Source organism: Neoarius graeffei, chromosome 12 (assembly GCF_027579695.1).
Source record: "Neoarius graeffei isolate fNeoGra1 chromosome 12, fNeoGra1.pri, whole genome shotgun sequence".
Taxonomy (NCBI): Eukaryota; Metazoa; Chordata; class Actinopteri; order Siluriformes; family Ariidae; genus Neoarius; species Neoarius graeffei.
This window is the reverse complement of record NC_083580.1, coordinates 56,589,135-56,605,580: the sequence shown is the minus strand read 5'-3', so window position 1 is coordinate 56,605,580 and position 16,446 is coordinate 56,589,135. Positions and strand designations below refer to the sequence as shown.

The 16,446-nt window shown below is 47.9% G+C and overlaps 1 protein-coding gene across 2 annotated transcripts in view; it reads right to left on the bottom strand.

The window, feature by feature from the left end:
- The window catches only part of myo7ab (myosin VIIAb), a 156,402-nt gene extending 144,369 nt beyond the window's left edge, over positions 1 to 12,033 (bottom strand). For both annotated transcript variants that reach the window (XM_060936076.1, XM_060936078.1), the window contains exons 1-3: positions 12,016 to 12,033; positions 2,174 to 2,287; positions 1,898 to 2,050 (exon numbers count right to left, since the gene is read on the bottom strand). In XM_060936076.1, coding sequence (XP_060792059.1) covers positions 1,898 to 2,050; positions 2,174 to 2,287; positions 12,016 to 12,033 — 285 coding nt within the window. The remainder of the gene's footprint in view (positions 1 to 1,897; positions 2,051 to 2,173; positions 2,288 to 12,015) is intronic.
- Between the last annotated feature and the right edge of the window lie 4,413 nt (positions 12,034 to 16,446).

Here is a 16,446-nt window from a genome sequence, read left to right as displayed (position 1 = left end):
CCCCACAACAAAAACTACTACATCTAGTACTTTGTATGGCCTCCATGATTTTTAATGACAACACCAAGTCTTCTAGGCATGGAATGAACAAGTTGGCGACATTTTGCAACATCAATCTTTTTCCATTCTTCAACAATGACCTCTTTTAGTGACTGGATGCTGGGTGGAGAGTGATGCTCAACTTGTCTCTTCAGAATTCCCCATAGGTGTTCGATTGGGTTCAGATCAGAAGACATACTTGGCCACTGAATCACTTTCACCCTGTTCTTCTTCAGAAATCCAACAGTGGCCTTAGATGTGTGTTTAGTCATGTTGGAAAAGTGCACGACAACCAAGGGCACAGAGTGATGGTAGCATCTTCTCTTTCAGTATAGAGCAATACATCTGTGAATTCATGATGCCATCAATGAAATGCAGCTCACCGACACCAGCAGCACTCATGCAGCCCCACATAAGGACACTGCCACCACCATGTTTCACTGTAGGCACCATGCATTTTTCTTTGTATTCCTCACCTTTGCGATGCCATACAGTTTTGAAGCCATCAGTTCCAAAAAACATTTATCTTGGTCTCATCACTCCAGAGTATAGAGTCCCAGTAGTCTTCATCTTTGTCAGCATGGGCCCTGGCAAACTCTAGGTGGGCTTTTTTGTGCCTGGGCTTTAGGAGAGGCTTCTTTTGTGGACGGCATCCATGCATGCCATTCCTCTTCAGTGTACGCCGTATTGTGTCATGGGAAATAGTCACCCCAGTTTGGCTTTCTACTTCTTTAGATAACTGCAGTGAACTTGCATGCCGATTTTCTTCAACTCTTCTCATCAGAAGACGCTCCTGTCGAGGTGTTAACTTCCGTAGACGACCTGGACATCTCTGTGAGATGGTTGCAGTTCCATCTTTCTTAAATTTTTGTACCACTTTTGCGACAGTATTCTGACTGATAAGTAAAGCTTTGCTGATCTTCTTGTAGCCTTCACCTTTGTGGTGTAAATAAATTATTTTCTTTGGGGAATTCTGAAGAGACAAGTTGAGCATCACTCTCCATCCAGCATCCAGTCACTAAAAGAGGTCATTGTTGAAGAATGGAAAAAGACTGATGTTGCAAAATGTCGCCAACTTGTTCATTCCATGCCTAAAAGACTTGGTGCTGTCATTAAAAATCATGGAGGCCATACAAAGTACTAGATGTAGTAGTTTTTGTTGTGGGGTGTACTCATTTTTGCACCACCCTAATTTGAGTAAAACGGAATAAATGTGTAATCTAAGTTTATATTATTAACCTTACTTTCACGTTATACGTTAAACAGATGTTATATTAAGCTTTGTCTTGTCAACATTTTGGAAATTGTTTGTGTTCATTGAAATATTGTTTAAAATGTTACTTTTCAAAGGGGGTGTACTCATTTACGCTGAGCACTGTATCTATCTTCTCTTTGTATCGAATCTTCGCTCGATCATTCAAATCGTGGCGATACTGAGAAAATTCAGCATTGTTTACAGACACGCTTTCAGCGGCTGCCATCCTAGTTGCTTTGTACTGTATATCCACCATCATGGTAGACGCTTATGACGTAACACATTTTCATCACGTGGTTGCAAGTCATCTATAGCTACTACAATGTAAGTGATAACTAGAACTTGCAGGTGTTCTACAATATTAAATGTTACTTTAAATGGTTAATAAGTATTAATTGTCATTGTTTACTAAATTAATAATTTTAATCGTTAGAAGGTTGCTATGATTTAAGAGGAATGAAACACACCAGGTCATGGTGTTATTAGAAAATTGTCAACTTCAGGGGTGGTAACAGTAATGCCATTTTATCCTGTTGTTGATTATTTTCCTATAACTACATGCCCCCAAGTGTTTTACTCCATTCTTTGAAACTGTACACTCACATATATGACCCTCTCATTGTAGCGAATGAGGAGGTTTCGGAGAATGCCAGCTTCATTCAGGTCTCCCAGGCGAATCATATCTTCCACGCCATGGATGGAGGTGGGGTGCATGGGCTTTATGTTTGTGGCATTTTGAGGAGAGATCCAGTGCTCCTGCACACATGCATAACGTACAATACACTTGCACTGCACCATCATTCACTCTGAAGGTCAAGTGACAAGAAAGCAGGCACTCTTTTGGTATGGTGTTTGTCATTGGCTTCCTGAACCACTCACCTGGCCCTCATCATCCAAGACCTGGATCAGGCCTGAGTCACAGAGCTTGACCACAGCTCCAACTGGAACGTCAAATGGCTTGCCTGTCTTGAGATCCAACCAAACATAATCCCCCTGTATGGTCAAAAAAAAAAAAAAATCAACCGGTCAATGACTCGATAAATGAAACCACTTTGACATATTTAGGACCTTTCCTACAAAGTACACAGCTGTGATTTCACTCACATTCAAAGAAAAATCAGAATAAATTAAGGCATTTCTAAAGAACCTCACAAGTGAAGAACCCTTCCTAATATAAATACTGCACAGCCATGACTTTGTAAGGTGACAGAAAGTGATCATTCATTTATGGGAATGAGATTAGATTCCTGTTACAATGCCTCAAGCAGCACTGAAAGAGCACATAATAACATAATAACTGAACAAATAATATAATAACAACCAAACATACACATAATAGAATAATAATAGCAACCCAATCCATTAATAACAGCATATGCACTAATATATTGTAGGATAAGATATAAATTTGTAATATAATATGTTATTATTCGACCAATAGTCGAACCTCGGATCCAGGAGGAACAATGCGGTTTTCGTCCTGGTCACGGAACACTGGACCAGCTCTATACCCTTCATAGGGTGCTCGAGGGTTCATGGGAGTTTGCCCAACCAGTCCACATGTGCTTTGTGGATCTGGAGAAGGCATTCGACCGTGTCCCCCGTGGTATTCTGTGGGGGGTGCTTCGGGAGTATGGGGTTCGGGGCTCTTTGCTAAGGGCTGTCCGGTCCCTGTACGAATGGAGCAGGAGTCTGGTTCGCATTGCTGGCAGTAAGTCAGACCTGTTCCCAGTGCATGTTGGACTCCAGCAGGGCTTCCCTTTGTCACCGGTTCTGTTCATAATTTTTATGGACAGAATTTCGAGGCGCAGCCAGGGGCCGGAAGGAATCCTGTTTGGGAACCACAGGACTTCATCTCTGCTTTTTGCGGATGATGTTGTCCTGTTGGCTTCTTCAAACCAGGACCTTCAGCATGCACTGGGGCAGTTTGCAGTCGAGTGTGAAGCGGCTGGGATGAGAATCAGCACCTCCAAGTCCGAGGCCATGGTTCTCGACCGGAAAAGGGTGGCTTGCCCTCTCCAGGTTGGTGGAGAAGTCCTGCCTCAAGTGGAGGAGTTTAAGTATCTCGGGATCTTGTTCACAAGTGAGGGAAGGATGGAGCGTGAGATCGACAGGCGGATCGGTGCAGCCTCCGCAGTGATGCGGTTGCTTTACCGGTCCGTCGTGGTGAAGAAGGAGCTGAGCCAAAAGGCGAAGCTCTCAATTTACCGGTTGATCTACGTTCCAACTCTCACCTATGGTCATGAGCTTTGGGTAATGACCGAAAGAACAAGATCGCGGATACAAGCGGCCGAAATGAGTTTCCTTCGCAGGGTGGCTGGGCGTTCCCTTAGAGATAGGGTGAGAAGCACAGTCACTCGGGAGGAGCTCGGAGTAGAGCCGCTGCTCCTCCACATCGAGAGGAATCAGCTGAGGTGGCTCGGGCATCTTTTTCGGATGCCTCCTGGACGCCTCCCTGGGGAGGTGTTCCAGGCATGTCCCCCCGGGAGGAGGCCCCGGGGAAGACCCAGGACACACTGGAGGGACTATGTCTCTCGGCTGGCCTGGGAACACCTCGGTGTTCTTCCCGAGGAGCTGGCTGAGGTGTCTGGGGAAAGGGAAGTTTGGGCTTCCATGCTTTAGACTGCTGCCTCCGCGACCCAGTCCCGGATAAAGCGGAAGAAGATGAGATGAGACGAGACAAGATATGTTATTATTGCGTTACTATTATTCATTGTTATTTACTTATTTACTCAATGGATTAAATACGCATTTACAAAATAATCAGAAAAAAAAACAATATCTAAAATAAGCATTACATAAAAAAAATTAAGCATGTTTAAAAAAAATTAAAAAAGCATATTATTTGTTTTTCCTGTTATTATATTCTCGTCTCGTCTCATCTCGTCTTCTTCCGCTTTATCCGGGACTGGGTCGCGGAGGCAGCAGTCTAAGCATGGAAGCCCAAACTTCCCTCTCCCTAGACACTTCGGGCAGCTCCTCGGGAAGAACACCGAGGCGTTCCCAGGCCAGCCGAGAGACATAGTCCCTCCAACGTGTCCTGGGTCTTCCCCGGGGCCTCCTTGTGGACACTTGTGGACCTGTTATTATATTATAATTTATTAAAGAGGTCAGATCAAATCCTGAAAACATATGCAAACTATAACTCTTTAATAAATATCATGGGCAATAAATAAATAATAATAAACACACGCATAAAACCCAACCTCAAAAAAGATATTTAATTTGAATGAATTGTCGTCGTCGTTCATGTAATTTGCTCGGGAATTACACTGAGATGTCACCATTCTCCAGCCAGCTGACTGTGTCCACATCCAGTTTGATGAGACTGTCAGGCCCATGGGGTGGCCTGAAGACTGGGCACTCCTGAAGGATGTGGGGGATTGTCTGCGTGTGACTGCACTGGCATGTGTCATCCTCACTGGCTCCAATTGTCTTGAGGAAGGACTGGGTCCTGCCCCATCCAGTGCAGGGATGGTTGAGGTGGGTCCACACCTTGCGAGCAAGATGGTAACCGCAGGGCTTTGCAGAGGGGAAATCAATGAAAGAGTGCAAGGTGGTGCATGAGCGGCTCCATTCCTCCTGCCATCTCTGCTCTACCCAGGAGTCGGAGGCCGGTCCAGCTCTCATGAGCGCTGCAGCTTTGATGGCGAAGTGCTGCCTTAATAGCTGTTGAGGGATGTTGTCATCCTGAGTTGGTGGAACGAGGCTATTCTCCTCAGGTGCCTTCTCTGCTAGCTTGAGGACTTGATAGTCTCGCCGGATGCTTGCAGGAGGAACTCCTGAGACTATGGGGAGCGTCTCAGTTGGTGTAGGTTTCAAGGTCCCAGAGATAAGGCGCATTGCTTCATTGAGAACCACATCGACAGCCTTGGTGTGGACGCTGTGAGACCAGACAGCTGCGGCGTATTCAACAGTGGAATACACAAGGGTGAGGACTGATGTTCATAAAGTGGTGAAATTGGCTCCCCACTGTAGTCCACTGAGCTTCTTGATGATGTTAACGTGTTTGGAGGTTTTGTTAGCCATGTTCTTGAGGTGAGGGCCAAACGTAAGGCTGCGGTCCAGGGTCACACCGAGGTATACGGGCTGTGGGTTGAATCTCAGCTTCTTGTCCTGCATCTTTATCTCCAGCTCCTTTTTTGCAAGTTGATTAGCTAGATGGTAAATCGAGCAAACCGTTTTGGACTCGCTTAAGTTCAGGTGCCAGAGGCTGAAGTAGTTGCAGAGAGTACAGACATCTGCTTCTAGGATGGATTGGATCTCCTCGTAGCTGTATAGCCGATTGCACTGTCATCTGCGTACAGGTACTTGATTGATGTTGTGACAGGATAGTCTGCCATGTAGACATTAAAGACGATAGGGCAAGGACTGAGCCTTGCAGCAGACCATTTCGGAGAAAGAAACAATTTTGAATTAAAATAAATGTGAGTTAATAATAATAATAATAATAATAATAATAATAATAATAATATGCATAAAGTTGAACACAAGTTTAGTTGTTGCTTTATGTTAACATCAGGGGAAAAAATACTACACCAAAAAAAAAAAAATCCACCAAGAAAAGAAAATGAAACACACTCCCAGAAATACTTTTAAAAAACTTATTTAGTGTTTTTTTTTTTCTCACTCTATCATGCTTTGTTAAGCTGTGGTCATGACTTAATGATGTTTGTAGCGGTTCACTATTGGTGGGTGGAGCACAGAGGACGGCAGGACAGAGATCAGGTTCACAATAGCGTTTATTGCTCAACTTTTCAGTTTCGCATACACTCTCCCAGCCACACGCATACACACACACGCAAGTCATCGGGTGCGGAAGAGACTCCCCTCTGCTCTCGCTCTCCCTCCTCATATAGGGCGCGGTCACTGGGAAGACACACAAACACAGGTTAATTGCTCTCAGGTGTAGTGATTCTTGCCACTTACCTTCCCTGACTCCGCCCTCCTGTCACAGACCGGCGCTTGACCACGCCCCCACTGCCACATACCCCCACCGCCCGACTCAGGCCGGGCGGCCGTCCGGCCTGCAGCCGACTCCCCCCCCTTGACGGGAGAGGAAGTCCGCCACGACCATCTGCGCCCCCGGCCTGTGGACCACCTTGAAATTAAAGGGTTGGAGCGCCAGATACCAATGGGTGATCCGTGCGTTGGCATCTTTCATGCGGTGGAGCCACTGGAGGGGCGCGTGGTCCGAACAGAGGGTGAAAGGGCGCCCCAGCAGGTAGTACCGGAGGGCGAGAACTGCCCACTTGATGGCCAAACACTCTTTCTCTATGGTGCTGTAGTGCCCCTCACGCACCGACAGCTTCCTGCTGATATACAGGACAGGGCGGTCCTCCCCCTCCACCTCCTGGGACAAAACCGCCCCCAGCCCTCTGTCCGACGCATCGGTCTGTAACATAAAGGGGAGAGAAAAGTCAGGGGAGTGTAGAAGTGGCCCCCCACACAGTGCAGCCTTTACCTCTGAGAAAGCCCGCTGGCACTGCTCCGTCCACTGGACCGGATCTGGTGCCCCCTTTTTAGTGAGATCAGTCAGCGGGCTGGTGACGTCCGAATAATTAGGTATAAACCTACGATAATAGCCAGCCAGCCCCAGGAACTGTCTCACCCCCTTTTTGGTCTTGGGCCTCGGGCAGGCCGCAATTGCTGCCATCTTATTAATTTGGGGACGCACCTGCCCGTTGCCCAAGTGGAAGCCCAGATACCGTACTTCCACCCGCCCAATCGCACACTTCTTTGGGTTGGCTGTGAGCCCCGCTCGCCTCAGCGACCTAAGGACGGCCCGCAGATGTTCGAGGTGCTGCTGCCAGTCATTACTATAGATGATAATGTCGTCTAAATACGCGGCTGCGTAAGTGGCGTGAGGGCGGAGGACTCTGTCCATCAGCCGCTGAAACGTAGCGGGCGCCCCAAACAGCCCAAACGGAAGGGTGACGAATTGGTGTAAACCAAACGGTGTGGAAAAGGCGTTTTTTCTCGGGATAGTGGAGTCAAGGGGATCTGCCAATATCCCCTCGTCAAATCCAGCGTCGAATAAAAGCAAGCAGTGCCGAGTTGATCGAGCAACTCATCAATACGAGGCATTGGGTACGCATCAAATTTAGACACCGCGTTGACTTTTCTATAGTCCACACAGAACCGGACCGACCCGTTGGCCTTGGGTACCAAGACCACCGGGCTGCTCCAGTCACTGTGGGACTCCTCGACGATGCCCATTTCGAGCATGGTCTGAAGTTCTTCCCGAACCACCTTTTTTTTGTGTTCGGGTAGCCTGTAAGGGCGGCTACGCACTACCACCCCCGGGGGCGTCTCTATGTGGTGCTCTATGAAGTTAGTGCGACCGGGCAGGGGCGAGAACACATCCGAAAACTCGGTCTGCAACTGGGCGACCTCCGTGAGTTGGGTCGGGGAGAGGTGGTCTCCACAGGGGACCGGAGAGGTACGTGATGCCAATGTCCCTTTTTGAACCTCCGGCCCCAGCTCCGCCTTCTCCGGAACCACCGACACCAACACCACAGGGACCTCCTTATTCCAGAGTTTAAGCAGATTGAGGTGGTAAATCTGTAGCGCCCCACCCCTGTCCGTTCGCCTCACCTCATAGTCGACGTCCCCGACTCACCGTGTGACCTCAAAGGGTCCTTGCCACTTAGCAATCAATTTGGAGCTCGACGTAGGCAACAGTACGAGTACCTTATCTCCCGGTGTGAACTCTCTAAGGCGCGTACCGTTGTTGTACAGGCGGGCTTGCCGTTCCTGGGCCTGCCGCAAATTCTCCTGAGTTAGGTGGGTGAGCGTGTGGAGTTTTGCGCGCAGGTCCATAACGTACTGAATTTCATTCTTACTTTGTGAAGGTCCCTCCTCCCAATTTTCCCGCAGCACGTCCAGGATGCTGCGCGGCTTACGCCCATATAATAATTCGAACGGGGAGAACCCCGTGGAGGCTTGGGGGACCTCTCGCACTGAGAACAGCAAGGGTTCGAGCCACTTATCCCAATTATGTGCGTCCTCACTTACGAATTTCTTAATAATATTTTTGAGGGTGCGGTTGAACCGTTCCACTAAACCGTCCGTTTGTGGGTGATACACGCTGGTGCGGATCGGCTTAATCCCCAATAACCCATACAGTTCGCGCAGTGTTCGTGACATAAACGTAGTGCCTTGATCAGTCAGAATCTCTTTCGGGATTCCAACTCGGGAGATAACGCGGAAGAGTGCCTCTGCAATACTGCGTGCTGAGATATTGCGCAGAGGCACTGCTTCCGGGTATCGCGTTGCATAGTCCACCAGAACTAATATAAAGCGGTACCCTCGTGCTGACCGATCTAATGGCCCGACGAGATCCATCCCAATTCTCTCAAACGGGGTCTCGATTAATGGTAGAGGGCACAAAGGCGCTTTTGGAATGGCCGCTGGGTTTACTAACTGGCATTCGCGGCATGCCGTACACCACCTACGGACATCGCCGCGAATCCCCGGCCAATAGAATCGGGCCATTATTCGGGCTAGTGTTTTATCCTGCCCCAAGTGTCCAGCCATGGGATTAAAGTGAGCCGCCTGGAATACCAATTCCCGGCGGCTCTTCGGAATTAAAAGCTGCGTGACTCGCTCCTTAGTTTGAGTGTCCTGCGTCACTCAGTATAATCTATCCTTCATAATCGCGAAGTAGGGGAAGGACGGGGTGGCGTTCGGCTGGAGCGTTTGACCATCGATTACTCTCACTTGGTCAAACGCATGCCGCAGAGTCTCGTCTCGCGACTGCTCTAATGGGAAATCCGCGAGGGATTCCCCAAGAGAGAGAGGAGGAGCCGGCGGCTCCTCACTCTGACGCGGAGATGACGTAGACGGCTCTGTGACAGCTGCTCCCGCCAAAGCGACACCGGGACCTCCCCCTGTCAAATGGCAGGACCCACTCTCTACTAGGCGTGTCATTAAACCCCGAAATCCCGGCCAATCAGTCCCCAAAATTAAAGAGTGGGTAAGGCGAGGATTAACCGCCGCCTTCACTATAAATTTTTCCCCTCTGAAAATAATGTGGACCGACACCAAAGGGTAGCGGTGAACATCCCCGTGCACACACAACACTTTCACCCCTTGTGCTCCCCCCAATGCCTCGTTTTGAACCAGGCTTTGGCGAATTGAGGTCTGATTACAACCAGAATCCACCAACGCCTGATATGTATCCCCTTGGATACTCACCGGTATGCGATACGCTCCGGCCCGATCGAGGGCGGCCTCTGGCGCGTCGGGGATCCGAACCACCGCGCCCACTTCCATTGCTGTGCACTGCTGTTGAAGGTGGCCCGGCTCCCCGCAGCGCCAGCAAACCGGCTCGGGCTTTCCCTCTGCACCGGTGATCTGGGGCTCACTCACCTGAGGTGGGGGAGAGACAGACAAAGAAGGGAGAAACGGGAGGGCACCGCAGGTGTGGCAGGCCGGCTGGGGTGGAGCCGGCCCCCGCCTCCGCGGTGGGGGAATGGGGCGAGGACGGGACACAGGAGGAGGGGGAGAGAGAGAGAGAGAGAGAGAGAGAGAGAGCGAGAGAGAAGAGGAGAGAGGAGATGATGCCATCTGCTGTCCTGCTGCCGGGACAGCCGCCAGATGATCCTCCGCCAGCTCGACTGCCTGATCCAGCGACGCCGGGCGGTGGCACTGGACCCACTCCGCGGTTCCTGCTGGTAAGCGGGCGATGAACTGTTCCAGTACCACCTGGTCGACGATTCCCTCGGCGTCGCGATCGTTGGCCCTCAACCACCGCCAGCAGGCGTCCCGGAGCTGCTGGCCGAACGTGAACGGCCGGCCAACTTCCTCCAACCGCAGCGCACGGAAGCGCTGGTGCTGTTGATCCAGTGTGCGCCCCATGCGCTGGAGGACGGCCCGGCGGAGGTCCGCGTAGGCCAGCCGGCGGTCGGCGGGGAGCTGTAGCGCGGCCAGCTGTGCCTCTCCCGTTAGCAGGGGGAGAAGGCGCGCCACGCGTTGCTCCATCGGCCACCCCGAGGCTTCGGCGACCTGTTCAAATAACGTGAGGAACGCCTCGGGGTCGTCCTGCGGGCCCATCTTGGTGACAGTGAGGGGAGACGGGCCCGCGGTAGGAGCGCTGGTGGACCCCGCCGATGCGAGGAGGTGCCGGAACGCCTGTCGATCTTCTTGTTGGGCCAACACCAGGGCCTCGAACCGCTCTTCTTGCTCCTTTTGGAGGGTGAGTAGCACCTGGTGTTGGCTTTGCTGGGCCATGGCGAGGGCGTGGACCAGTTCAGCAAACGGGGAGGACTCCATGGGGCTGTGAGGCTGCTGTGCTCCAGATCCCGGGTTTCGGCACCACTGTAGCGGTTCACTATTGATGGGTGGAGCATAGAGGACGGCAGGACAGAGATCAGGTTCACAATAGCGTTTATTGCTCAACTTTTCAGTTTCGCACACACTCTCCCAGCCACACGCATACACACACGCAAGTCATCGGGTGCGGGAGAGACTCCCCTCTGCTCTCGCTCTCCCTCCTCATATAGGGCGCGGTCACTGGGAAGACACACAAACACAGGTTAATTGCTCTCAGGTGTAGTGATTCTTGCCACTTACCTTCCCTGACTCCGCCCTCCTGTCACAGACCGGCGCTTGACCACGCCCCCGCTGCCACAATGTTATTTTTCACACCTTAAGTCATGGCTGTTCCTACATCTTAATACTTTGTGGCTGGACATTTTTTTTTTTTTTATGAAGGAAGAATGTTAACAGTGGAGCTCTGTAAATTTGTAATATTAGAAACAAACCCTGAGAAGGAATTAACAGAAACTATAAATATTTTGAATGATAATAAAAGGGGCGGCACGGTGGTGTAGTGGTTAGCGCTGTCGCCTCACAGCAAGAAGGTCCTGGGTTCGAGCCCCGGGGCCGGCGAGGGCCTTTCTGTGCGGAGTTTGCATGTTCTCCCCGTGTCCGCGTGGGTTTCCTCCGGGTGCTCCGGTTTCCCCCACAGTCCAAAGACATGCAGGTTAGGTTAACTGGTGACTCTAAATTGACCGTAGGTGTGAATGTGAGTGTGAATGGTTGTCTGTGTCTATGTGTCAGCCCTGTGATGACCTGGCGACTTGTCCAGGGTGTACCCCGCCTTTCGCCCGTAGTCAGCTGGGATAGGCTCCAGCTTGCCTGCGACCCTGTAGAAGGATAAAGCGGCTAGAGATAATGTGATGTGATGTGATAATAAAAGGGAAGATTCATGAATACCAAATGAATACAACAAAGATTTTAAGTCGTCAGTTTATTTGTATAGCACTTTTAGCAATACACATTGTCGCAAAGCAGCTTCACAGAAAAATATAGATTTTGAACACATGAACTAAAAAATGTATCTTTAATAAATTTATCCAAAATTAACAAGCCTGAAGTGATAGTGTCAAGGAAAAACTCCTTGACACGGCATCAAGTAGAAACCGTGAGAGGAACCAGACTCAAAAGGGAACCCATCCTCATCTGGGTGATAACAGATAGCGTGATTACAAATAACTTGCTTCTATAACTGTCTTATATTCTATTTGGTTAAAAAGTGCAATTGTATAACCAAGAAATTCATTATCGTTTTAGTATGAAGTCTACTTTGTTGAAGTTATCAACTGTTCACTGATAGAGACTTGAGTGTAAGATCAATTGTACATTGATATCTGCACCTTGTAAAAAAATTGTACCTTTATAGTGTGTTTTCCTCACAGATATGGACAGAATCTTACCTGCTGCAGAATGACCATGTTTCTGTCTTTTCACTTCTTGGCATTAGTCACCATGTGAGTGTCCTGAATGAAATAAAGAGCAACATTCACACTCAGGAGAGAGTCCTGCTGTAAACACACAGAAATGTGGCCCTTATGGAAAAATTCACATTTCGCATGTGGTCATATATTTTTGATGTGATTATGTGAGTAATGTGATCACATTTTCTTTGATTTTACCATGTTATACCCTGAAAGTGCGTGTGAGATCATGTGAACTGTGATCACATCACAAAAAAAGTGTCATAAAATGTCCAAGACGTGAAAAAAATCACCATGTGAAAGCTAAATTAATCATGTCAGAAATGTTGAAAATTAAAACACGTGCTAAATATGAACACTTCAATAACGTGTGAGGAATCACATGAAAAACTGATCCATACTGTGTGCATTATATGTGGAAAAATTGAACATGAAAATGAAATGAATTGTGTGAGAAATCGTGTGAAAAATTAAAATGCATGCACTACACATGGGGGAAAAAATAACGTGAGAAATCATAACAAAAAACCCCAAACAAACATGTGTGAATGTCTACTTTTCAAATGTGAAGTTCATAGGACTTTTCTGTAAAGAGTCTCAGAGTATACAAGTCATTTCACAAATATCATTTTAAGTCAATTAGATTTTAATTCCCTAACACAGTGCTAATTCTTTCCTTTCTGTTTTTATATCTCTGTTAAAGGCCTGGTCCCACAATACTGATAACTATAACTACAACTCTAACGATAACTATAACTATAAATAAATCAGTCCCCTGCAGTTTATGTGGTTGGTGGTCACACCAGACTGATAGTGATACCTCTAGCCCAGGCCTGGGTTTATCGCTATCAGTGAGATTACTTCTGGAGTGATTTTTCCAGGCCTGGACCTGATATGATAAAACATCTGACCAATCAGTAATTGTTTACATGTGACGTTGTCTGAGCACGTGCTAATTTTCCTGGGCATCTTTGTACATCCTTGTTGAATCTTTAAGTCACAGAGTATGGATTCATGGAAAATTAAAAAAAATAATACAAAGCACAGATCTTTTATTCACAGATATGCGATTTTCTGTGAAATATCAACAGCCGTCCGTCTATCCATCATCTGTAGCCGCTTATCCTGTGCAGGGTCGCAGGCAAGCTGGAGCTGACTATGGGCGAGAGACGGGGTACACCCTGGACAAGTCACCAGGTCATCGCAGGACAAACAACCATTTACACTCACATTCACACCTATGGTCAATTTAGAGCCACCAGTTAGCCTAACCTGCATGTCTTTGGACTGTAGGGGAAACCGGAGCACCCAGAGGAAACCCACGCAGACACAGGGAGAACATGCAAACTCCACACAGAAAGGCCCTCGTCAGCCACTGGGCTCGAACCCAGGACCTTCTTGCTGTGAGGCGACTGCGCTAACCAATGTGCCACCCAAAATCTCATCTCATTATCTCTAGCCACTTTATCCTGTTCTACAGGTTTGCAGGCAAGCTGGAGCCTATCCCAGCTGACTACGGGCGAAAGGCGGGGTACACCCTGGACAAGTCGCCAGGTCATCACAGGGCTGACACATAGACACAGACAACCATTCACACTCACATTCACACCTACGGTCAATTTAGAGTCACCAGTTAACCTAACCTGCATGTCTTTGGACTGTGGGGGAAACCGGAGCACCCGGAGGAAACCCACGCGGACACGGGGAGAACATGCAAACTCCACACAGAAAGGCCCTCGTCGGCCACGGGGCTCGAACCCGGACCTTCTTGCTGTGAGGCAACAGCGCTAACCACTACACCGCCGTGCCGCCCGCTGCCCAAAATATCAACAGTAAATGAATAAAGTGAACATATAAATGCAGGTAAGATATTTTAATTATGAACTTTGGCAGTCCAGACATTTAATTGCTTTACACTACTTAATTTTTTAACCATTATGCATCATCTCTAACCAATCTGTAATATACTGAAACGTCCGTGACCAATCCGTGATGCATCTGTATTAAAATCTGTAAACACTCTGTATTTTGCATACTTTTTTATTATATTTCCGTAATCCATAGTCTGTGACCTATCCGTATTATATCAACCACCCATGCACATGGGTTGTTTTGAAGTCCAAGCTGTACAATATGACCCGGAATAATGTGCTACTACTTGGGGGGGGAACCCTTCCATGACTATTCCTAAGTTGCATGCATTTATTTACCTGAGTGTCAGGACCAACTGGTATTATAGTCGGGATTATAGTTGTGGTGTGACTGCTTCAGACTGGAACTAAATTCAGGCACAGGTATAGTCATAATTGTAGTTATAGGTATATAGTTATCGGTGTTGTGGGGCCGGGCTCAAAATAGCTGATGGCATGATGAACAGAACATGAAATGCTCTGCAGAGCAACTGCATGATGCTAACGATACCTGAAGTATGTCCATGGCATGCTTTGTATTTGGATGGATTTAGATTAATTCCAGTGCTGTCCTGTTCTTTCCTCTAAATCTAAATTGCCTATTACTAAATTCCTAAATTGCCTATGTTGTGCAGTTACAGTGCCCTCCACAATTATTGGCACCCCTCATTAAGATATGTTCTTAGGCTTCTAATAAATTCATTTTTTTAATAATATAGGACAACAATGCAAAAAAAGAGAGAAAAATCCAACCTTTAATTCAAGTGCATTTATTCAATGGGAAAAAAATCCCACATTAAGAAATAATTATTTTACATGAAATCATGTGTGCCACAATTATTGCCACCCCTGATGTTAATACAGGTAGTCGTCGACTTACAACTGCATTTGGTTACAACTGACCGGTCGTAAACCGATCTGGTCGTAAGTCGGCCTATGTTAAATGAACATAAGTATATTGTGATTTGTAATGATATTGTAATCATCTTAAAGTCTTATTTTATCAACATTTTCTTATTTCATTACCTTGGCTCATTATTTGGTTTAAGTCAAACACTGCATACTACACTGCGTACAGTACAATTCGTTTAATATGTGCAAAACAAAAAATACGAAATACAGGTGTGAAAAATAGAAAACATTTTAGTTTGAAACATACCAAAATACAAATGTAAAACATAGCAAAATACAAAATTTAGTGACCGCTGGCATCACTGGTGCTTGGCTGTGGGTCGTCTACATCGTCATCAACTGTTGCAGTGCTCGGGCTGACGGGAGGATTTGCTCGTTTCATAAACCAGGAGCTGGGGCGGAAACTGTATGACGGAGTGCGCGAGGGAGCGCAAGAGAGACTGCGCATGTGCCTGGAGCTGGGGTGGAAACTGTATGATGGAGTGCGCGAGGGAGCGCGAGAGAGACTGCGCATGTGCCTGGAGCTGGGGCAGAAACTGTTGTACGTGGCGAGAGGCGCTGCCAGGAGCTGGGGTGGAAACTGTCGTACGCTCAGCTAGCTCAGTTGGGAAACACTTGCCAGTCATAACCAGACGGTCGTAAAGTCGATCGGTCGTAAGTCGCATAGGTCGTAAGTCGACGACTACCTGTACTTTGTACAACTCCCTTTTGCCAACAAGACAGCACTTAATATTCTCCTATAACATTTCACAAGATGGGAGAATACAGAGAGAGGGATATTCGACCATTTCTCTTTGCACAATCCCTCTAAATCATCCAGAGTCCTGGGTCCTCTCCTATGCACTCTCCTCTTCAGCTCACCCCACAGGTTTTCAATTGGGTTGAGGTCTGGGGACTGAGATGGCCATGGGAGGAGCTTGATTTTGTGTCTGGTGAACCATTTTTGTGTAGATTTGGCCACATGTTTAGGGTCATTATCTTGCTGAAAGACCCAGTGACGACCCATCTTCAGCTTTTGGGCAGAGGCCACCAGATTTTGATTTAAAATGTCCTGGTATTTCAAAGAGTTTATGATGCCATTCACTCTAACAAGGTTCCTGGGGCCTTTGGAAGAGAAACAGGACCACAGCATCACCAATCCTCCCCCATACTTCACAGTGGGCATGAGGTGCTTTTCCGCATATTCATCTTTTGTGATGTATTAGTGTTTGTTGCCAAAAAGCTCTATCTTGGTCTCATCTGACCAAAGCACACGGTCCCAGTTGAAGTCCCAGTACCGCTTAGCGAACTCCAGACGTTTATGTTTATGCTTGTAAGTGAGAAAAGGCTTTTTCCGTGCATGCCTCCCAAACAGCTTGTTGGCATGTAGATAGCGCCTGATGGTTGTTATGGAGACTTTTGCCGCTTTTCCACTACAAACACGGCTGAGTTGGGCTGAGCCGTGCCGTGCTGAGTTGGGCTGAGTCGAGCTGAGCGGGGCTTTTGGAGTTGCATTTCGACTACAACCGCGCTGAACCGTGCTGGCTGGAAGTGGGTGGACACATTGGGTGGAGTTAGCGAAAGTGGGTGGACGTCACGTGATGTCATT